The sequence below is a fragment of the Esox lucius genome, chromosome 14 (assembly GCF_011004845.1).
Source record: "Esox lucius isolate fEsoLuc1 chromosome 14, fEsoLuc1.pri, whole genome shotgun sequence".
Classification (NCBI taxonomy): domain Eukaryota; kingdom Metazoa; phylum Chordata; class Actinopteri; order Esociformes; family Esocidae; genus Esox; species Esox lucius.
Genome location: NC_047582.1, coordinates 17,558,587 through 17,582,147, shown reverse-complemented (window position 1 = coordinate 17,582,147; position 23,561 = coordinate 17,558,587). Strand labels below are relative to the sequence as shown.

The 23,561-nt window shown below is 40.1% G+C and overlaps 1 protein-coding gene across 2 annotated transcripts in view; it reads right to left on the bottom strand.

Moving 5' to 3' along the window:
- LOC105014997 (astrotactin-2) overlaps positions 1-23,561 on the bottom strand; it is a 410,989-nt gene that overhangs the window by 97,012 nt on the left and 290,416 nt on the right. For both annotated transcript variants that reach the window (XM_020053557.3, XM_034296748.1), the window contains exon 14: positions 1,330-1,454. In XM_020053557.3, the coding sequence (XP_019909116.1) occupies positions 1,330-1,454 (125 nt within the window). The remainder of the gene's footprint in view (positions 1-1,329; positions 1,455-23,561) is intronic.

Sequence of the window (23,561 nt, the reverse complement as noted above, 5' to 3'; positions counted from 1 at the left end):
AATATGACTGTAATGCAAAAAAACCTGGAAAAAGACAAACCATTGCGTGTTCCGTACACATTAGTGTGACTGTACAAAAAGACATACACTTTCTGGCCAAATGTATGTGGACACCTGACCATCAAACCTATATGAGCTTGTTGGATATCCCATTCCAAAACCATGGGCATCAATATGGAGTTTCCCCCCCTTGCATCTGTAACCGCCATCACTCTTCTGGGAAGACTTTCCACAAGGTTTTGGAGTGTCTCGGTGGGAATTTGTGCCCATTCAGCAAAAAGAGCATTTGTGAGGTCAGGCACTGATGATGGATGAGAAGGCCTGGCTCGCAATCCCTCTTTCAACTCATCCCAAAAGTGTTCAATGGGATTAAGGTCAGGGCTCTGTGCAGGCCCTTCAAGTTCCTCTACACCAAACTTGTCGCCCCATGTCTTTATGCACAGGGGCACAGTCATGCTGGAACAGGAAAGGGTCTTCCCCAAACTGTTGCCACAAATTGACTAAAATATCTTTGTACCCCGTAGCATTAAGAAAATCCGTCACTGGAACTAAAGGGCCTAGCCCAAACCCTGAAACACAGCACCAAACAATTGTCCCTCCTCCATCAAACTATACAGTAGGCACTATGCATTCTGGTAGATAGTGTTCTCCTGGCATCCGCCACACCCAGATTCGTCCATCAGACTGCTAGATAGTGAAGTGTGATTCATCACTCCAGAGTTCGGTGGCAGCATGCTTTACACCATTCCAGATTATGCTTGGCATTATGTGTGTCGATGTGAGGCTTACATATAGCTGCTCGGCCATGAAAACCCATTTTGTGAAGCTCCTGATGCACCATTCTTGTGCTGATGCTGCTTCCAGAGGAAGTCCATGGTAAATGATATAACAGACAACAGGTGTTTTTAACTCTCCTCACATTTCAGCACTAAGGGGCCCCGCTCTGTGAGTTTGCGTAGTCTACCACTTTGTGGCTGGGCTGTTGTTGCTCCTAGACGGTTCCACTTAACAATTATAGCACCTCCCACTGACCAGGTCAGATATAATAGGTCAGAACTCTCATGACCTGAATTGGTTGCAAAAGTGGTCTCCTATGGCAGTGCCACGTCTAAAGTCAATGAGCCATTGTACTGCCAATGTTTGACCAATTGTACTGCCAATGTTTGTCTATGGAGATTTCATGGCTATGTACTGCTTTATGCAACTGTGAGCACCTAGTGTGGCTGAAACTCCAAAATGTGTAGGGGTGTCCACATACTTCTGGCTTTATAGTGTATGCAAGCAGGCACGCAGAGAAACACAGACAATCACTCACTCAAACACACACACCTGTGAGGAGCTGCAGATTGGGCTGCGGTTCCGACAGCAGTCCTCTACACTGCTCCTCTATAGGCAAGGGAATGACCATCAATCCATCGGCAAGTTGGGGAAAATCCTTAATGAAGTTTTTGTCCCTGAGACATAGAGGGAGGGAGAGAGAGAGGGAGTGGGGGAAAAAAATCACAGTCAGCCCAGTATGATTCTCATATCCTCAATTCAAGTGTGAGTATAGTCAGATTGGGTGGCTTATCTCATCACCCCTTTGCTACAATGTGTTTAGGCACTCCAACAATGAGGGACAGGTTGTGTAACCTGATAGTTGTAGACACGTTACAAGACTACTGACCCAGCATGTTGAGATAGTGTCTCACATATCTAAAACCTTTATATTCTCTCATTACAACAGCCATTTAATCATTGTTCCCACCACAAGGACCGCTTTAGACAGATCTAGCACAGGCAGTCAGTAGATGTCAGTCATTGCCTCCTGAACGGTTTCCTCTTGCTGTGGGTCTACATTCTGATGTTCACGACATCAAGCCACCTCAAAACTTTTAGCTAAATAGCTGCTCAATACTGCACGCAACACATATTTCCATGCTTCTAAACATATACACCTAACATTTGGTACATGGATACACTTGATTTTTTAGGCCCTATGATCCAAAAGGTTTCGGATTTCAAAACAAATGAATTAGGTGAACATTTACATTCTCAGCTTTTTGTCTGTGGCTCGTCAAACCTCTTCTAAAAGCATGAATATGTTAGTCCCCTTTTTGGTGTTAAAACAACCAAACTTTACAGTTGGCCCGATACATTTGAGAAGGTAACATTCACCTGGCATCCACCAAACCCTGATTTGTCCATCAGACTGTAAGATGGTGAAGTGTGATTTATCACACCAGAGAACACATTTTCACTGCTCCAGAATCCAATGGTGATGAGCTTTACACCAATCCAGCCAATGCTTGGAATTGCAAACCGGTATCTTAGGCTTGTGTCTGACAAATCAGTCGTGAAAACCCATTACATGATGCCCCTGTAGAACAGTTCTTTTACTGACATTGCTTCCAGAGGCAGTTTGGAACTTGGTAGTGAGTGGTACTACTTAGGACAGGTTGGTTTTACGCACTACGCACTTCATAACTCAGTGGTCCCAAACATGGAATAGCTAAATCCACTCATTTGAAGGGATGTCCCCATACTTTTGGCCATGTATCTGGGGGTTGGGGAATGGAGAAAAAACACCAGCTAAGACATCTGCAGACTCTTTCACGTGTGTACATGTATATATGTGACAGACATGAAAGAGTCTGGAGACGCCATCGTTAATGTTATGCTGCCTGCAACATCATCCATCATGGCTGGTTTGGTGGTGGGTCAGTGATGTTCTGGGTAGGCAAATACTTGGAGGGTCGCAAAGACCTCCTGTGCTAGCCAAAGGTACCCTGACTGCTGTTAGGTACCAGGATGAAATCCTCAGACCCATCGTCAGACCTTACGCTGGAACATTTGGCCCTGGGTTCCTCCTGGTGCAGGACAATGCTTGGCCTCTTGTGGCCCTCACGTTCCTCAGACCTGAATCCAATTGAGAACTTCTGGGTTACGTCCTTTAGTTTTTTACCTGCTTGAATTTCTCTTCCATTAACATATTCTAAGTATTCTTACCTGGTGGAAGTTGTCTCATCTCCACTCTATACTAACTCTCCACCTTCTCTTCTTGTTGACTTTCATGATAGCTTTCCTCTAAATGCAGACCCTGTTATAGGCAATTACATTTTACCCCGGGACAGAAGAGGAAACTCAAGGGCAGACAAGACTAAAGAGCAAAGAGGAGGTGCTGTTAAATAGATTACACTGTTCTGCTCATAAAAGAAATATTGATTACCAAAGTACATCTAAGAGCCTGCTAGGAGCTCTGTATGAATCAAGAACCTACAGAAGCAGCCGCTCTGATATGGCGTTCTGTGTAGTTCACACTCAAAAAAGACTTTGTCATTGTTTCCCATCTGGGCAAATCATTGATCCCTTTAGTTACCTTAAGTGCACTAGTTTTTTTTGGCCAAAAGAAGCATTGAAGTGAGCAGTCTTTGTGCTGCACGTTATTGAAGAATTTCTTTATATTTTGTATTGAATAAACAAGGGTTGGGGTCAAATGAAATGTCTGACCAGATGGTGTCTGGTAAAGTTACAATTGGCAGTTTGGTTAATTTCAGACAACAGAGGCTTTTTTCTAGATCTAGAGTCTCCCGTGAAAGCAATTTCGATTCAGTGTTCTTATTGTTGAGCATGCACAATATCCTCAGATGCACCAAGGGAGGTCTGAAAATCTCCAGATGTTTGGTTTGGCATGTATCAGTTTTATTATTTTTCTTGTGGCTCTTGAGGATATTCTGGAAGGGTGACAACTTCTAGGCTGAGTTGTTATTATGGTAATTGCTCTCCAATTTTAAATGAATTGCTTCACAGTGGACAGAGCTAAAATCTTTTTGAGAAGGTTGTATAGCCCTCCCCAGACTGTTGCGCCCTAACGACCCTCTTCCTGATGTCCTCTGAGATCTCCATTCCTATCAGCATGGTGTGTTTTGTATTCACCTATGTGAGTAACACCCCCTTGTCTTTATTTATCAGAGTGCTGACCAAACTCTTTCCAAAAGATCCCCCCTTTGATTGGATCATTTGTTCCCCAAATATTTACCCATCTGATTTGCGATAAACTATTTTGTAATGACATGGCATAACCATTATTTCAAAGTCAAATGTGTACTTACTTGTTTCAAATGTCACTTGTTTGGTAATTGTGATGCATTTCTAACAAAATGATCATTATTGCAATGTGTCAGAATGATGGTCATCTGTAATTATAGGTTAAATAAATATTAAAACAATTTATTTAACATACTGCAGTTTATGAAAATCATTCCAAAATAATTAGAAATTGCAGTAATAAAGTACAAATAATAAAGAAAATATTGTATCCCCTCACAAATGCTGATGTTTTGTTTGAGGTGCAAATTCTATGAAATGTGATTCAACTATGTTAATGAAACTAAATGGTATATTTAGGTTTAGAATTTTCTGATGAGTATTAATAACTACAGCTGTTACACACCCTCCTGCACCGGAGCTCAGCATTACCAGTCTACAAGCTACCCCTGACCTAATGTCCGTAATAATTAAATCCCGGTTATGCGCTGACGTACTTGGAGATTCATATTCCTTGCATTGTACTGTAAAGCTGTGCGCTCTTACTGTCAGTTTGCCAATCTTCTGCAAGTACATCAAGTAAAGCTCTATTTACCCTACAAACACTTCCTGCTTCCTTAACTATTGTCCTGAAAACTGCCATATAAAGCGTGTATAACCCTCCATTAAACAAAGTATTGCCAAACTTCATTGCCAGAAAATGTTTTCCATCTCCCCGTTTCACTAATGTTATTTCAACAGTATTTGATTCTGACATTACCTCACATTAGCTAGCTAGCTAGGCACGGCACATCAGTAATTACATTCAATCTTTGTGGGATTTCAGGTGTAATTTTAGTAATTTTAGTTTAGCATGTTTTGCTTACTGCTGTCATTTCCCTCCCCACCTCCACATAGTCCTTGAATCGAAATGTAAAGACTTTCAGAACAGATCCAAATACTAAGATCCCGTCTGAATGGCCGCCTTTAACATTGACAAATGAATGCTAGGCTTAGTTTGAGTAACATTGAGAAAAGTCCAATTAGAGTCACGTATATTTATGTTGTCCACCCTACCCCAACCCAATGGATGTGTGTTGAGAACATGAAATACTAGTTCTCCAGGAAAAACTGATGAAAAGCTCTTTCCTAGGTGACAGAAAATGTTATTGAATGATGTGATAAGACTGTAAGACAGAACAGTTCATCGAGAAACTAAAAAGATAGGGATACTTGACAGGTCCTGTCTATAGGGATGCCCATAGCCATGTCTATGCTGGTCTATAGGGGATAGTTAGGGCCTGACAGCAGGGATGCCTCTAGGCAGTAATTGGACAATTGACTCAAAAGCTGTTTAATGGACAGGTGTATTCCTTCATTATTTCTTCAAGTTAAGCAGGTCAAATGTCTAGAGATGATTCCAGGTGTGGCATTCACATTTGGAAGCTGTTGCTTTGAACCCAAACATGCAGCTAAAGGAGCTCTCAATGCAAGTGAAACAGGCCATCGTTAGTCTACAAAAAAAAAAATCCATCAGAGAAATAGCAGGAACATTAGGAGTGGCCAAATCAACAGTTTAGTACTTTCTGATAAAAAAAGAATGCACTTGTGCACTGTGAAAAAAAAATAACCTGGACGTCCACAGAAGACAACAGTGATGGATGATCGTAGGATCCTTTCCATGGTAAAGAAAAACCCCTTCACAACATCCAGTCAAGTGAAGAATACTCTCCATGAGCTAGGCATATCATTATCCAAGTCTACCAGAAGAAGACTTCACAAGAGCAAACACAGAGGGTACACCACAAGGTGCAAAGAATTCATTAGCCTCAAGAATAGAAAGGCCAGATTAGACTTCTGAAAAGACAGCCCAGTTCTGGAACAGCATTCTTTAGACAGATGAAACTAAGATCAACCTGTACCAGAATGATGGGAAGAAAAAAGTATGGAGAAGGCTTGGAACGGCTCATGATGTGAAGTATATCAGATCATTTGTAAAACATGATGGAGGTAGTGTGATGGCATGGCCATGCATGGCTTCCAATGGCACTGGTTTACTAGTGTTTATTGATGATGTGACAGAAGCAGCCGGATTAATTCTGAAGTTTATAGGTATATATTGCCTGCTCAGATTCATCCAAATTTAGTTAAGTCGCTTCCCTTTACATGGACATTGACACAGAAGATACTGCAAAAGCAACCCAGGAATATTTAAAACTTTTTTAAGAAGTTGAATATTCTGCTATGGTTGAGACAATCACCTGATCTCAACCCAATCGAGCATGCATTTCACTTGCTGAAGACAAAACGTAAGGCAGAAAGATCCAGAAACAAACAACAACTGAAGACAGCTGCAGTAAAGGCCTGGCAAAGCATCACAAAGGAGGAAACCCAGCATTTGGTGATGTCCATGCATTCCAGAGTTCATCAGCCATTGCCTGAAAAGGATTCTCGACAAGATATTAAAAATTAAAATTTTATGATTGTGTTCATTATTCCAATTACATTTGAACCCCTGAAATGAAAGGGCCTTGTATGAAAATGGTTGCAATTCCCAAACCTTTCATACAATATTTTTTTTCAACCCCTTGAATTAAAGCAGAAAGTCTGCACTTCAATTGCGTCTCGGTTGTTTCATTTCAGATCCATTATGGGGCCGTAAAGAGCCAAAATTATGAATATTGGGTCAGTGTCCAAATATTTCCGGACCTAACAGTAGAATGCATTATTGCAATAAAAGTTTATGCAAGCAACAACACTAACCAACTGACTGACCTGGCATAATGCATCTACACTAATAAAATATAAGCATAACATTCAACAATTTTAAAGATTTTACAGAGTTACAGCTCCTATACAGATATCAGTCAACTGAATTAATTCAGTAGTTCATAATTTATTAATTTCTAATCAGGGAAATAACTTTTTTGTGCATATGAAACATTCACAGGATCTATTTCAGCTCATGAACATGAGACCAAGACTTTACTAGTTGTCTATATTTTTGTTTCGTACATTATACACTACATTAGAACAAAACATAATGACCAGCAGTTTTATATGCTGTTGGTCCTCCTCTTCCCACCAAAACAGCACCTACCTGCAGAAGCCTAAAAGGTGTCCTGTGGTTTCTGGCACCAAGACATTGGCAGCAGATCCATCAAGGGAAACAACCTGAACCCTCCATCATGTTCCCCAGACCATTCCCCAACAATGTGTGCAGTGTGGCAGGACGCATTGTCATGTTGAAAGAGACCACTACCATCAGGCAATACCATTGCCATGAAGGGGTGTACCTGGTCTGCAACGATGTTTAGGAAGCAGTTTTCCCTGTAGAACATTGCCCAGAACATCACACTCCCTCCACCGGCTTGTCGTCTTCCCACAGTGTATCCTGGTGCCATCACTTCCCCAGGTAAACGGCGGTCTGGTATGGCGCCGTCCATGTGATGTAAAAGAAAACAGGACTCATCACACCAGGCTACTTTGTTCTACTGCTCCCAGGTCTAGTTCCGACGCTCCCTTGCACATTGTAGGCACTTTTAACAAGGATTATCATGGGACCTCTGACCGGTATGCAGCTTCGCAGCCCCATTCGCAGGAGTGTGCAATGCACTGTGTATTGTGACGGATTCCTCTCATAACTAACATTAAATATTTCTGTGACATGTGCCACAGTAGATCTTCTGTTGGTTTGGACCAGACAGGAGAGCCCTTAGTTGCCCTCGCATATCAATGTGTTTTGGGCGCTCAACAACATGTCACCGATTTGTGGTTTATCCCTCCTCAGACCACTGTCGGTAGGTACTCATCACTGCTGACCGGGAGCACCCCTCAAGCCTTGCCGATTCAAAAATTCTCTGACAATGTAACTCAGGTTTTTACTCCTGCCCATTTCTCTTGCATCCAACACATTGACTACAAGAACTGATTGTTCGCTTACTATCTAATCAACCGTGGTGGAAATTGTGTTATTCCATAGTAGAATGAAATCATATTGCTTATTACTATGTTAATTGGAAATTCTAAGTATAATCAAATAATTCAGTAAAGCCATTGTGTGTGTGTGTGTGTGTTTCCGCTCTGCTCTCTTGCACACAATGTGCCTAAAGCAGATAAATATAGCTTTGGCTAACTTCTCAAGGACTGTAGACACCGTATCATGCCATAGTTTGAGAGACATGTAGAATAAACATGCATGGGACAGAGAAACAGTTGGCTGTACTAAATGTACGCGGCTCAACAAAAATTAAGGGAACATGTAATCATCACAGTTTAACAGCAAATCAATTAAACTTTAGGGATATCAAACTGACCAGTAATAAGGCATAAGCAAGCGATTGTAAATCAATTTCACATGTTTTGGTGTAAATGAAAGTGACAACAGGTGCCTGGAGAGGCAACAGCAAGACAACCCCCAAAAAGGAATGGTTTTGCAGATGGTGGCCAAAGACTATTGCTCTCTCCCTATCCTTTCTGACTGATTCTTCTCTAGGTCTGTGTGTCCTTGTCAGTATTGGTAGCATGAGGCAGAATCTGTAGCCCCTTCAGGTTGCACAGGTAGTCCAGCTCCTCCGGGATGTCCCATTCATATGTGCCATTGTAAGGTTTGCTGTGTCGCCCAGTTCAGTCTCAAGAGCATGGAGGAGATTCCAGGAGACGGGCCATTATACGAGTAGAGCTGGACAGGGACGTAGAAGGGCATCAACCCAGCAGCAGGACCAGTATCTACTCCTTTGTGCGAGGAGGAACAGGAGGAGCACTGCCAAAGTCCTACAAAATGACAAAACTGTGGCGGACCTGTGCTCACAGCCCAGCACCGTTCAGCTTGATTGGAATTTGCCAGAGAACACCACACTTGGCAGGTTCACCACTGGGGCCTCGTTCTCTTCACAGATGAGAGCAGGTTCACACTGAGCACATGTGACAGACATGAACAAGTCTGGAGACGCCGTGGTGAATGTTAAGCTGCCTGCAACATCATCTGGGGAGGCATATCTTTGGAGGGTCACACAGACCTCCATGTGCTAGCCCTGATTGCTGTTAGGTACAGACTCATCATCAGACCTTATGCTGGTGCGGTGGGCCCTGGGTTCCTCCTGGTGTAGGACAATGCCTGGCCTCATGTGGCCAGAGTGTGTAGGCATTTCCTGGATGACAAAGGCATTGATGCCACTGATGGACCCTCACGTTCCCCAGACCTGAATCATACTGAGAACCTCTGGGACGTTATGCATCGGTGCATCTGACTCTGCCAAATAGTGCCACAGACTGTCCAGGACCTCATTGATGCAGGTCTCAGAGGAGATCCCCCAGAACACCATCCACCGTCTCATCAGGAGCATGCCAAGACGTTGTTGAGTGTGCATAGAGGCAAGTGGAGACCATAAACACTACTAAGTCACATTATGAATTGCCATGATGAAAGTCACGCAAGTTGGAACAGCCTGTGTTTTCAATTGTTCGCTTTGTTTTTCGGTATGAGTTTGAATCCAGCCCTCAATCGGTTGATTTTTGTTTCCCTTGACCATTGTAATGTCATTTTGTTCTCATTGAATAACACAATGTACTGTAAAGATTTTGTTCTTTAATATGTTTCATTCATTTTTGACCTGATGTGTGATTTAAATGTTCTCTTAATTTTTGGGCACGTGAGCATCAGAACTGGACCACGGAGCAATGAAAGAAGGTGGCCTGGTCAGATAAATCACATATTCTTTTACATCATGTGGATGGCTGGGTGTGTGCGCGTCACTTACCCGGAGAACACATAGCACCAGGATGCACTATGGGAAGAAGTCATGCCGGAGGCAGTGTGATCCTATGGGCAATGTTCTGCTGGGAAACCTTGGGTCCTGCCATTCATGTGGATGTTACTTTGACACGTACCACCTACCTGAGAATTGTTGCAGACCTTGTGCACCCTTTCATGGCAACAGTATTCCCTGATGGCCTCTTTCAACAGAAAAATGTGCCATGCCACAAAGCAAAAAAGGTTCAGGAATAGTTTGAGGAACACAACAATGAGTTCAACGTGTTGACTTGGCCTCCAAATTCCCCAGATCTCAATCCAATCAAGCATCTGTGGGATGTGCTGGACAAACAGGTCTGATCCATGGAGGCCCCACCTCGCAGCTTACAGGATCTGCTGCTAACATTTTGGTGCCAGATACCACTGCACAACTTCAGGGGTCTAGTGGAGTCCATGCCTTGATGGGTCAGGGCTGTTTTGGTGGCAAAAGGGGGACCTACACAATATTAGGCAGGTGGTCATAATGTTATGGTTGATCGGTGTATATATGCACACATATATTTCACTACAGTGATTCCCCTCAGATGTCCTCAATATCGATAACATGGTGAAATTATCCATTGCAATATTGTGCTGTAAATTGTTTGCCCTTATTAAATTATTATTAATTATTACATTATATTGGCTAGGAGAAGGATATGATGTGTTCTAATGGGTGTATAGCCAGATTCCAAAACCAACTCTTTATACTTATTAAGAACAAATGGAGAGAGAGTCGGAATGCAACATGAATCTCAGCCACTAGAGGCTACTCTTTCTCTTTTTAGTGTCCACACTAATGCCCTCACATAGACATGATTAGAGTCAGTCCCCCTGCAGAAATGAAACATACAACTTCATATCTCTCATCTTTATATCAGTGTCTCCTTTGGCCCTTGAAATTGCTCAGTCTGACTGTACAGGCGTTCTTAATGAATTGTGGAGTTATTGACATACAGCCTTGATTGTCTCATAAGCTCTACAATCCACCCCTTTGCCCAGATGAACAGTCATTGGTCTATGTACAACCAATTCAGTGAAATCACAAAGTAGGCCAAAAGTTCCATCCCCCGTGAATGGGCTGAAATGTATGCTGCTTTTACAGCTTAGGAAATATTATTGGGTTAATTGTAAGATCTGGGTTAATGGGCATACAATAGGCATGCATATGTTTTAATTAGAACCGGATCCAAATTGGCATCAACAGATTTCTTACCGACAACTGTCAACAGGAATTAAATAATAATTTATTTTTCATTAAAACAATTAAAATAAAAACCTAGTCTATAATTTTCCACATTCATCACATTTACGGTAGTGGCATCTTCCTCTACCACTTGGATCCTTAGGTGTCCTTTTAAATCAATAGCCTGCAGTGATCATTTTTTGGCTATCATAGTTTTTGTGCTCTAAAATGACCAGCAACAGAGCACATTTCTTGGGGAAAGGAGGGGGAATTTCCATCCCACTTTTATTTTATAATATTCCAAAATATAGTCTTTTTTTTGGAACAGGTCATTCTCATCTACTATAGATGTGTTCACTAACATTTTTAAAATTCCTCATAATGATGATAGGAAACTTTAATTGATGCATTTGTAATACACATGCAGTTGGACAATGATCACTAACTTCAATTGAATAAACACCACTAACTGTATATCTTTCATGTGCATTTGTCAAAATGAAGTACAGTAAATCAAAGTTGATTTCTTTGTATACTTTAGATTAGGCATTGTAGGCATCATAATCAGTTTGGTTAGGTTCAGATCATAAAAAACATACATTTACCAGAAGCATTAGAAAACCAATCCTATTTCAGGTCCCTTATAATTAATAATTCTGAAGATGAGAAAGTGGAAAGGTAATTTGCTTATTCCTTGAGAGCACCCGAAATAGCAGAGGGTTGCCTGTACTGTAGCGTAAAAAAACTATTAGAGCAGAATTAGGAGATAGAGTAAGCCTTAAAGCAAGCAATTCAAAATGTTTCAGAGTAGACATGTTCAACAGAGAGTTCAACACAGAATCAGTTCAATGATGTTTTACATGATTACAATGATTGGAACAAACTGCTAGACACCTGAACATGACACTCATTCCAAATTAATTAAAAAAGACAACCCAAGCTGCCACCTAATTATTTCACATGGTGAATCATAAATAACATTTATATGTGTGTCTTGCTGTGTATTTTGAAGAGTATGTCTTCGCCCCTTCTATAAATAAAAAAAAAAAAGATATGTACTTGTTGTTAATATTATGTTGTTAATATTAAGTATCTGTTGTGTGTGTCAATAGTTTACCTTGGCCAAATCATTGCTGAAAATTCAAATTGGTTCCGAAATGAATTACCTGGTTAAATTAACAAGGGGAGAAATAAAATAAACATCATCATTTGGCAACTCATTTATATTTGAAGACTCTGGCATAGGCCTTTACAACCATGTAATTGGTTAAAAATAAATCCTGAGAAACAGAATTTCTTCTCATAACAAGGAATATTATGCTCAAAGAAAAATGACGCTATTACTGTATAATAATATAGTCAGTCATCTCTGCCGCATCCTAAGATCTATTCATATAAATGTTTATCTCAAATCCATGTTGTTTTTACATCCTACTTCTTAAAAAAAGGTCCTCTTTGTCCCCTTTCCTCTTCAGTACAATACAGCAACAATCCATCATTAAGTTATTGAATAAATAGGATTCATGAGGTTACGATGGAAAGCTGGATCTGAATTTTGTGTAATATGTTTAATACTTTTAATATCTTGTTGTAGGAATGAATGGTTAATGAGACAGGGCGGGCATCCGTGCAATAACAATGATGAAGCAGCAGTGGCACCCAAGAGTACAATCTCATACTGAGCCTTGGCACACTCTCCACTAAATCACCTTCCTAAAAGAGAACAAATCCTAATTTAAGAAAAATACAATTATTATGGGACTGTGAAAGAAATATCGAATAAGTGTTAATGAGCCAATCAGGGCTATTTTCTTTGCAGATATTTAAGTGTATTTACCACTTCACAACTGTATAGTTTATCAGTGATAGGTTTTGCCTATCATTGATTAAACTCAAGAGTGAGTGTCATTGATTAAGTGAGTGCTAAATTAGAGTTGTTTTTTGAGGAGAACACATTGCTTTCTAATGACACACATTTTTCCTGTGTGTGTGTACACACACGGCTCCTCCAGAACTGCCACGCAGGAGAAATGCCAGCCAAAGTTACACTTCAGCAAATATTTCCTATTAGATGGCACTATACAGAAAAGATAAACGTCACTGATCAAATCAACATAGTTTTACAACCCTTTTCAATGCAACAAACCATAATAACAATTCTAACTTTGTAAGATGGATCTGTGATTTTGTTGCAGGCAGGGATGATCACATCAATAAGTTTAAATTCTGAACGCTAAACAGTCAAATAATGTCTGTGTTTCATTTAGGCTTAATCCGGCTCTACTTCTTGGGCAATCTGCCCTTTTGGGTAACACTTAGACAAGGAACATGCATTGTTGACATAAGACAGCTGTGCTGTATCTCACCATACCCCTTGCCTCCTATAGATAATGAAGAGTTTCTTACCCACATCAGAGATGTTGACAGTACCTGTATTCTTTCCTTGCAAGCATAAAATTAAAACTGTTATTGTTTTATAGATATTTGCCTCAGCCTCGCCTACAGTACCACCGTTCTGTTGGATGAAATACTTTGAAATACCATCACAATATCTTGACAAGGTGACCTTTTATGGCAATATTGATAGAAGTCAAATTGTCCTATAGACATTTACACAGTTATCAAAACTCTGAGTTGGTGTAAGCCTGCACAAAACACAGACAAAAAAATCACAGATTGAAGAAATTAATGGTGTAATAATGCAAAGCGCTGATTTAAAAAGTTTTGCTGTAAGGATTTATGAGTATTATGACTCACACTATGCCAGCCAAAAGCCATTCAGTGCTACAGTCAGGCTATATGAAAATGCCATTTGCCGTACAGGGCATCTCAATCAATGAACTCTGCTTTTACAAAGCAGTAAAAAAAGCATACATTTAGAAAATGAGCTGAAAACCCTTTGTAAAAGCCATGAAATTCCTCTGAATGTATTACTTAAAATACACTACTGTTCAAAAGTTCGAGGTCACTTACAAATTTCCTTTTTTTTGAAAGAAAAGCACATTTTGTGTTCACTAAAATAACATTTAAAAAAAAAACATTGATCAGAAATATAGTGTAGACATTGTTAATGTTGTAAATAACCATTGTAAATGGAAACAGAAGATTTCTATTGGAATATCCACTGTACATAGGCGTACAGATGCCCATTATCAGCAACCTTCTGTACTGTGTTTTACTGGCATGATGTCCAAGTTTATAATTTTAAAAGGCTAGTTGATCATTAGAAAACCCTTCTGCCATAATATTAGCACAGCTGAAAACTTTTGTCCTAATTAAAGAAGCAATAAGTCTGTCCTTCTTCATTAAACTAATTCAGTATATGGAGCATCCGTAATTGTGGATTTGATTACAGGCTCAAACGTGTCAGTTTATTCTTGTTCTGAGAAATTAAGGCAAGAAATTGCCAAGAAACTGAAGATCTCGTACAACTCGGTGTATGACTACCTTCACAGAACAGGGCAAATTGGCTCTAGCCAGAATAGAAAAGTGGGAGGACCCAGTGCACAACTGAGCAAGAGGACAAATACATTAAAGTGTCTAGTTTGAGAAACAGACCTCACAGACACTCACAGGTCTTCAACTAGCAGCTTCATTAAATAGTACCCGCAAAACATCAGTCTGAATGTTAACAGTGTAGAGGTGACTCCGAGATGCTGGCCTTCTAGGCAGAGTTGCAAAGAAAAAGCCATATCAGGCCAATAAAATAGACAAGATTATGATGGTCATAAGAAAACAGTCACTGTACAGTGAAAGACAGGAAAAAAGTGTTGCGGACAAGGTTTTAAAAGTTCAGATCACAAGAACATTCGTGAGATGCAGACCACATGAAAAGATGCTGGATGCTTGATGCCATCTGTCAAGAATGTTGGAGGGAATGTGATGGTCTGGGCGTGCTTTTGTGGTTGTGAAGTGGGAGAATTGTACAGGGTTAAAGGGATCCATTTTGCAATGCCATACCCTGTGGACGGCGCTTTATTGGAGGCAATTTCTTCCTACAACAGGACAGTGACCCAAAGCACAGCTCCAAACTTTCCCTATTCAGGGAAAAAGCAGTCAGCTGGAATTCTGTCTATAATGGAGTGGCCAGCACAGTCACCGGATCTCAACCCTATTGAGCTGTTTGAACATAAGTGCCCATCAAGCCAATCCAACTTGTGGAAGGTGCTTCAGGAAGCATGGGGTGAAAACTTGCATTTGTGGATGCATCGTCATACTGTGTATATAGTTTTCCTGAATCCATCCAGTGATCCATCCAGTGATCCAGTGTCTACTACAGAATTGTGTCTGTTTTTAATGTAATACTGCCTGAGGGCACGAAGATCACGGCTATTTAATATTGATTTTTAGTCTTGTCCCTTGCATATAGAGATTTCTCCAGATTGTCTGAATCCTTTAATGATAGTATGTACTGTAGATGATGGGAAACTCAATTTTACGTTGAGAAAAGTTGTTCTTAAATTGTTGCAATATTTGCCTACGCAGACTTTCACAGATTGGTGAACCCCCATCCTGTCTGGAATTATCTTTTAATATTATGTTTCTAACTTGTTGCCAATTGCCCTAATTAGTTATGTGACATTCCATCGTGTATAGTTCTTCAGCATTACTGACATGTTGCGGGAGGCAGGACACAGACGCTGAGAAGTAGCATGATATTACTTTAATGTAGACTTACAAAAACAAAACAAAGACGCAACCAAAAACTGAGGCACATATCACAAACCATAAACTTTTCTATTACACAACTTTTCCAGTCTTCTGTTGACTCTATCCCAACTTTTTTTGAAACGTGTTGCTGGCATCAAATTCAAAGTGATATGTTATGTTTGTACTATTTTCTACTAAATATAGGGTTCAAATTATTTGCACATTACTGCATTCTGTTTGTATTTGCATTTTACGGAGCTTCTCAACTATTTTGGGAACATGATTGTAAATTTTTTAACTGAATGTAGTCCTGCATTGAACACTACTGTAAGCAATATACAGTAATTTAGATCAAAAAGCTATTTCTGTGTGAAGATGCTATCGGATTTCCTCCATAGGTTTTGTGAGTTTGGCCCTCTTATAGACCTACATTATGCTGAAATAGCCTAGAGCTAATTGCCTTTTATTAACTAAAACTATAACTTATATTTGGTGTTCACTGCAATTGCACATTAACTTACAGTGGACATTCACTTTTTCCTCTCAGGAAATCTAAACAATTTGAGGGAACACTGTAATCCCCTGATTTAACATGATTATGTGACAGTGTACAATCTCTCAGTATGATGGCACTAACTGGGAACAGGACTATCATCATGCCCAATGGCATAGTGTATGGAAATGATAGCTAGTAAACATTAGTATAATTAGTCTAGTTGCATCAAACATTCATTGTGTGATTCTGAAGTAGGCAATTTGACTAATTTACCTCAATGAGTTTCAGATACTGTATATTGTCTTTCGAGTGAAAGGTCAGTTACAACTCCAGACAACATGAAACAAGCCAATTGAAAATCCTCTCAAACTTCCACACCTGCTGTACATTAAGTTACTAATGCAGAATTCTGGGGCTTGACATGGCACTCACGGTTGTGTGAGCTACCCACACAACCCTTAGCAGCTAGCATCATAAAATACTTACAGTTTCTTGTATGGCTAGTATACACTCACCTAAAGGATTATTAGGAACACCTGTTAAATTTCTCATTAATGCAATTATCTCATCAACCAATCACATGGCAGTTGCTTCAATGCATTTAGGGGTGTGGTCCTGGTCAAGACAATCTCCTGAACTCCAAACTGAATGTCAGAATGGGAAAGAAAGGTGATTTAAGCAATTTTGAGCATGGCATGGTTGTTGGTGCCAGACTGGCCGGTCTGAATATTTCACAATCTGCTCAGTTACTGGGATTTTCACGCACAACCATTTCTAGGGTTTACAAAGAATGATGTGAAAAGGGAAAAACATCCAGTATGCCGCAGTCCTGTGGGGGCGAAAATGCCTTGTTGATGCTAGAGGTCAGAGGAGAATGGGCCGACTGATTCAAGCTGATAGAAGAGCAACTTTGACTGAAATAACCACTCGTTACAACCGAGGTATGCAGCAAAGCATTAGTGAAGCCACAACACGCACAACCTTGAGGCGGATGGGCTACAACAGCAGAAGACGCCACCGGGTACCACTCATCTCCACTACAAATAGGAAAAAGAGGCTGCAATTTGCACGAGCTCACCAAAATTGGACAGCTGAAGACTGGAAGAATGTTGCCTGGTCTGATGAGTCTCGACTTCTGTTGAGACATTCAGATGGTAGAGTCAGAATTTGGCCTAAACAGAATGAGAACATGGATCCATCATGCCTTGATACCACTGTGCAGGCTGGTGGTGGTGGTGTAATGGTGTGGGGGATGTTTTCTTGGCACACTTTAGGCACCTTAGTGCCAATTGGGCATTGTTTAAATGCCACGGCCTAAATGAGCATTGTTTCTGACCATGTCCATCCCTTTATGACCACCATGTACCCATCCTCTGATGGCTACTTCCAGCAGGATAATGCACCATGTCACAAAGCTCGAATCATTTCAAATTGGTTTCTTGAACATGATAATGAGTTCACTGTACTGAAATGGCCCCCACAGTCACCAAATCTGAACCCAATAGAGCATCTTTGGGATGTGGTGGAACGGGAGCTTCGTGCCCTGGATGTGCATCCCACAAATCTCCATCAACTGCAAGATGCTATCCTATCAATATGGGCCAACATATCTAAAGAATGCTTTCAGCACCTTGTTGAATCAATGCCACATAGAATTAAGGCAGTTCTGAAGGCAAAAGGGGGTCAAACACAATATTAGTATGGTGTTCCTAATAATCCTTTAGGTGAGTGTAATGCTATCAGACACAACAGTTCATTTCGATGCCACACTCTTTTTCTCTCCAGCTCTTAATGATTTAGGAGTTCCTGCAGCCTCAGGTGTTTTATCTGACTTCTGCAAAGGCAGTTTTCTTCTGACCAGTTTGTATTTTTAGGGAAATTAACTAACCGTTTTGCTTTTCATAAGTTGTTACCAGACAGACAATATAGAGCAGAAGCACCATAAGAAACAATTAATTACAATTAATTAAATTAAATAAAAATAAAAATAAAAATTGGGTGAAAAAAAGGTACAATGAAGTGGTCTGTCAATATTGAAAGGGGTTTAGGTTGGAAACAAAGTGGCTGCTCAGTCCTTAAATATGTAAAATGTGTAACTTCGGGACTGTAGGCTGATAACAGCCTATAAATTCATTCTAAAGTCTACAGACCTCCATCTTTTAGGGAACAGACTTTAAGAGTCGGTTTCAGACATGGATTAAGATTAGTCTAGGACTAAAAAATCTAGTTCAAAAGAAAACTCCATTGAGCTTGTTTTTTTTGTCCTAGACTAAAGTTAGTCTGTGTCTGCGAAATCGGCCCTAAAAGTGTCAATACAGGATCAATGATAGGACAGTTAAATAGTGGTTTAATTATTAGTGTTAAATGTACTGTCCACATTTTTTTGAAAATACTGCTTTGACGGCTACCTAGTTTTGGCATTAAAGCGCAGTTCAAGTCTGTGTTTCAGTCCAACTGCAGTGTTATTTGTTCTTTAAGCTCTCTCAAGTCTGCAGTCCCTTCATCCAGACAGGATGACATTATCACATGGTTTTACCAATAGTATGTTTGAGCAAGCAGCACCATTTTTTTTACTGTATGAATCAGACTCATGTCAATCTGCCTATGTAATCCATTCGTCTGTTACATTGCCAGAATGCTGTGTTTGCTGTCTTTTTGCCAGTTCCGGAAGAGAAAGAAGTCACAAAGACATCTGTAAATATCAAATTGTTTTCACAACAAATGCGTGGTATACTGCATTTGAAAGGAAAAAGCCGGGGAAACACAGTGTTTGTCACCACTCAGTCAGAAATACAAACACGTGTGTAGTTGTCAGGGGTGCCATTCTAAAAACATCATGAGCCTTGTTCAAATCAGTACAGTCTCTGGAACCTGAGGATGTGGTTGGTTTTTCTGGATGATCCCTACTTACCATTCTATCAATCGAAAGGAAAGCTCAGTACCAGTCGGTAAAAGGGGATATGGATGGTCATAAGTTGCACTAAACAAATACATTCCTTATAAATGAACAGTTGGAATAGTATATGCAGTAGTTTTTCAAGCAAGGTGGTGGTTTTGAATTTGCTCTATGACATCCACAAGCCAATTTATGAGGGCAGTAAATAATAATACATTTGAGGGAAACTTTGTTGGTTTTATAGAATTCACTTGTGAGGTCCGGGATGTGCCCGGTTTCCCTTCGTTGCCTTGAATGTAGCCTACCCATTCCCCATTATCGTTTGCATCTGTCTCGTTAAACCCCTATATAAGTGCTGTGTTTGCTGTCAGTCTTCGTGAGGTATTGTTTGTGTTTGCAACTCTACTGAGCCTTCTAGTCCCGAGTGTGCCACTGTCTTAGCCTAATTTTGAAATCAGACCATTGCCTGCCTGTTGACCGCCTCTTTTGGATTATCCCACTTGTACCTCTGCCTCCTACCTACTTGCTTCGCCTGTTACCAACCCATCGCCTGCCTATTGACTACGTTACAGCCTGTTCCTTCTGCACTACTGTGTTTTCTCCCTAATAAAAGGGCCCCTGCACTCTGCGCTTGGATCCATCCCTCTGTTCCGTGTGCAATCATTACATCACTTTTATGCACAATAACACTAAAGACAATTTCACTGTAAAATAAAATTGTTTGATAATTTTTTTGGGAAATCTACATTGCAGAAATCCATGTCATATTGCTAAATAAAAAATTCTAAAAATATTCTAAAAATATTCTTAAAATATTCTTAAAACTATTCTACATGTTAACTTTACATTATTCAAATGTAATAGAGAATGAATGACATGGACATCAGAGGCACAACATAACATTAGAATAAATATAAGTAAATAATATTACAATAAAATATACAATACAAAAATGTATTGTGTTGTCCAAAATAAATTATTGAACTGTCTGGTTGACAAAGAAAAACACAGGATCCAAAAATCTGATCCAAATAAGTTTGCTCAGTATTTGGCAGAGTCATCTGGCACATAATTATACACTTTAACCATGACATGTCTTCCCAGAAGTGGACAACTTCGGCAAAAATTTTAGCTTTCTGCACAATAATGAAACACTTACAGTATTAGATTGATACGTCAGTGCTCCGATCTCAGCATAGTTAAAGCAGTGTGGAATCACTATATTTTTTTATTTAAAAAATAACAAAACCAGACAAATCTTAAGAAAAGTTAAGGAATATCATGAAAATTGTGTGGAAGAATTTACCACAGGTTTACTACAAACAGTACATTTCTTCAGTTTGCATTAAGAGAAAAAAGTGACTTGTAATAAAAAAGTGATTTATAATTGGGTATTATTTTATATTAAGTCATCAAGCAGATGCCCTGACCTACATTCACATTTCTTTCATACTGGCCCCCTGTAGGATTTAAAGACACAAACCTGTCATATTAAGTGCCAAGCTCTACAAACTGGGCTATTACAGGGCCTGGTCTATGGTTAACTGCACCTATGAGAACACCATGAGTAGACTATTTTCAGTATAATTCCCAATCATCTTACATTTCCCTTGGGTGCTGCAGTGGGTGCAGAGTAACAGCCTAGCCACTTTTCCTTGTATAAAAACAGGATTACCACTGCAAATCCCACATCCAGAGGTTAAAGCACGCCAGACCTGGGTCAGTAAGGCACAGTTAATCCTTAGCAGATAGGCACGCTCCGCTACCACTGGAAGAGCACGCACACACCTTTTGCTCTCTCTCTTTTTCTCTTTTCTCCTTGCTTACTCTTTTTCTGTCTTCTTCCTATGTATCTCACCTTTTCATGCACCTTCTACGTATTTCTCTCCGCTCCATCGTACCCTTTCCCACCTTCCCTCTCAGTAAGCTAGTTTCACATTAGGTGACATTTGGTCTACTAGGTCAGCCATGGAGTGTAATTTAGCCTTGTGACCTTTGAAGTCGTCTTAGCTGCCTACCTCCGCTGCAGATTTCTTCCAAAATCCCAGAAGCAGCACCGTGGTGTGCTGTACTGGGGTCTTTCATATCAATGGCCAGCTCTAAGCAAATCTGTCAGGTTATATTCAGGAGACCCCCCATGCCAGATCAGAATGGGGGAAATGAAGCCAGTGACAGAAAAAAATGGTCCTTCATTCTTTGAAAGTATAAACAGGATTATGTCAAGATGTGCTAGCACGTACAGGCAATCTGTGAGCGCAGTTGCAATGTGAAGGGTTAAAAGAATAAACTTTACAATGGTACTGTTGTTATTGAGTCCGCATGCTGTCATACACTGAATAACAAATGCTGGTCCCCTTAGCCTACATTTTAAACATGCACACAAATGTATTTCCCTCAAATTGTGTGAACACATTTCAAAGGATTTCTCTTTGCCAAGATAATCCACCCAGCTAATATGTTGCGGATATCAAGATATTGATTAAACAAAATGATCATTACAAAGTTTGTGCACTTTATGCTGGGGAACTCCTATGTTGTTTTAAAGAATTTGGCAGTACATCCAAGCATCATCAGAAACACAGACCTCCTCAGCCCAGGACCTCCCCATCCAGCGTCTTCACCGTGAGATCATCTTAGACCAGCCACCCAGACAGTTGGTGAAACAGTGGGTTTGCACAACAAAACAATCTCTGCTTTAACTGTGAAAAACCATCTGAAGGAAGTTCATCTGCATGCTCATCGGATCCTCATCAGGATCTTGACATAACTACAGTTCAGCGTTGTAACAGCGGTCAATGTGATAATGCGAGATGCTGAGGCCCATATTCATGTCATTCTTCCACCGCTATTGCTTCAGGTTTTAGCATGATATGCACGGCTCCATGTCGCAAGGATCTGTACTCAATTCCAGAAAGCTGAAGATATCCTAGTTCTTCCATGGCTTGCATACTCACCAGATGTGTTACCTACTGAGGATGCTTGGGATGCTCTGAACTGATGTACACGACAGTGTGTTCCAGTTCCCGCAAATATCCAGCAACATAAGCCACTGAACAGAAGTGGGACAACATTCTACACGCCACAGTCAACAGCCAAATATACTTATTGTGAGGGAAATTGTTGTGCTGCATGGGGCAAATTATGTTAACCTCAGATACAGGCTGTTTTTCCGATCCACAGTCCTTGTTTCAAGGCATCTCTAACCAACAGTTGCATATTTATATTCCCAGTCTGGAAACTGATAGACTAGGTATTAATTAACATATTGCTTATATCATCTGATCATATATCTCAGTAAAAAAAAAAAAAGGGAAAAAAAACAGTTGCATTTTCATTGTAGATTTTGTTCGGTTAAGTTCTTTCTTACAGCAAGAACCAAGAGTCAGTGGGTTTCTATGTGTACTCGGAGACAACCAGGATTTATGCTTAGGCACCACAGATACAACAAAAATAATTACGTACACAGAAAAGAACATAGGGACAAACTGTATTCCAAAGGCTTTAGCAGCAGTTCAGCTGTTTACGGTCTATTTTCAAGCTCAACCCTTCACCTGAACAGTCAGAATACTAGTCTCAGGGCATCTCATTACATTGGTGGGAGCGTGCAAGAGCTGCTGGTAATGGGTGTTCACTAAACTCCCCAGGATAAGACACTGCACTGAGAAGATAAATTCAGGAAATTAACTGGGAACAGGCTCTCTCTCTCCCTCTAGCTTTCTGTGTCTGTCTGTGCTAACTTGGGTGGCAGCTTATCTCCAAATGTTTGTTGTGAGCTATCATCTCCTATAAAACAAAAAGTAGGCTTTAAATTCTTTATTCAAACTGGATACTCCATTTTCATCCAAAAATCCTTTGTTTGCTAAATAGTTTTAAATAATAAAGGCATCCATTTGCAGTTTCAAAGAGGATAATGCATTGTACAATATAAAAACAAAACATGCCATTTAGCAGACTTTTATCCAAAGTGACTTAAATTTGTTTGTACATACAGTACCTACATTTTCATATAGGTTTAACCTGCAACCCTCAGGGTGGCAAATATAATACTATAGTGACTGAGCCACATACAGCAATTAAAACCAGCTTTTTCTTTGCCTCAAGCTATTCTACAGTTGTTGCTGCAGGAATAGGCGCCGATTTATGTTTTCCTCCGTGGGTGCTCATAGGCGCACACCATATACATATATATATATATATATACACACACCTATATATACCTATATATACACACCTATATATACCTATATATACACCTATATATACATATATAAACGCACTACGCACACCTATTCATTTACTTATTAATAAAGCCGTAAAGTAGATCTTTCAAAATGTACCACTTATCACAAATACAGGATTGGAGTTTAACTGACACGTAGGCCTAACCGCGATCAGTTCGTGGGAAATTAATTTTTTGCGCTATTATCTAAATATCGATTAAAAAAAAGACACATATAGTTTCTGGGAGTTTCTCCCTAATTTCTGCTACGAGTTTTTGATAGTGGCATTTTTTCATCTGAGAAACGCTGTGATTGGT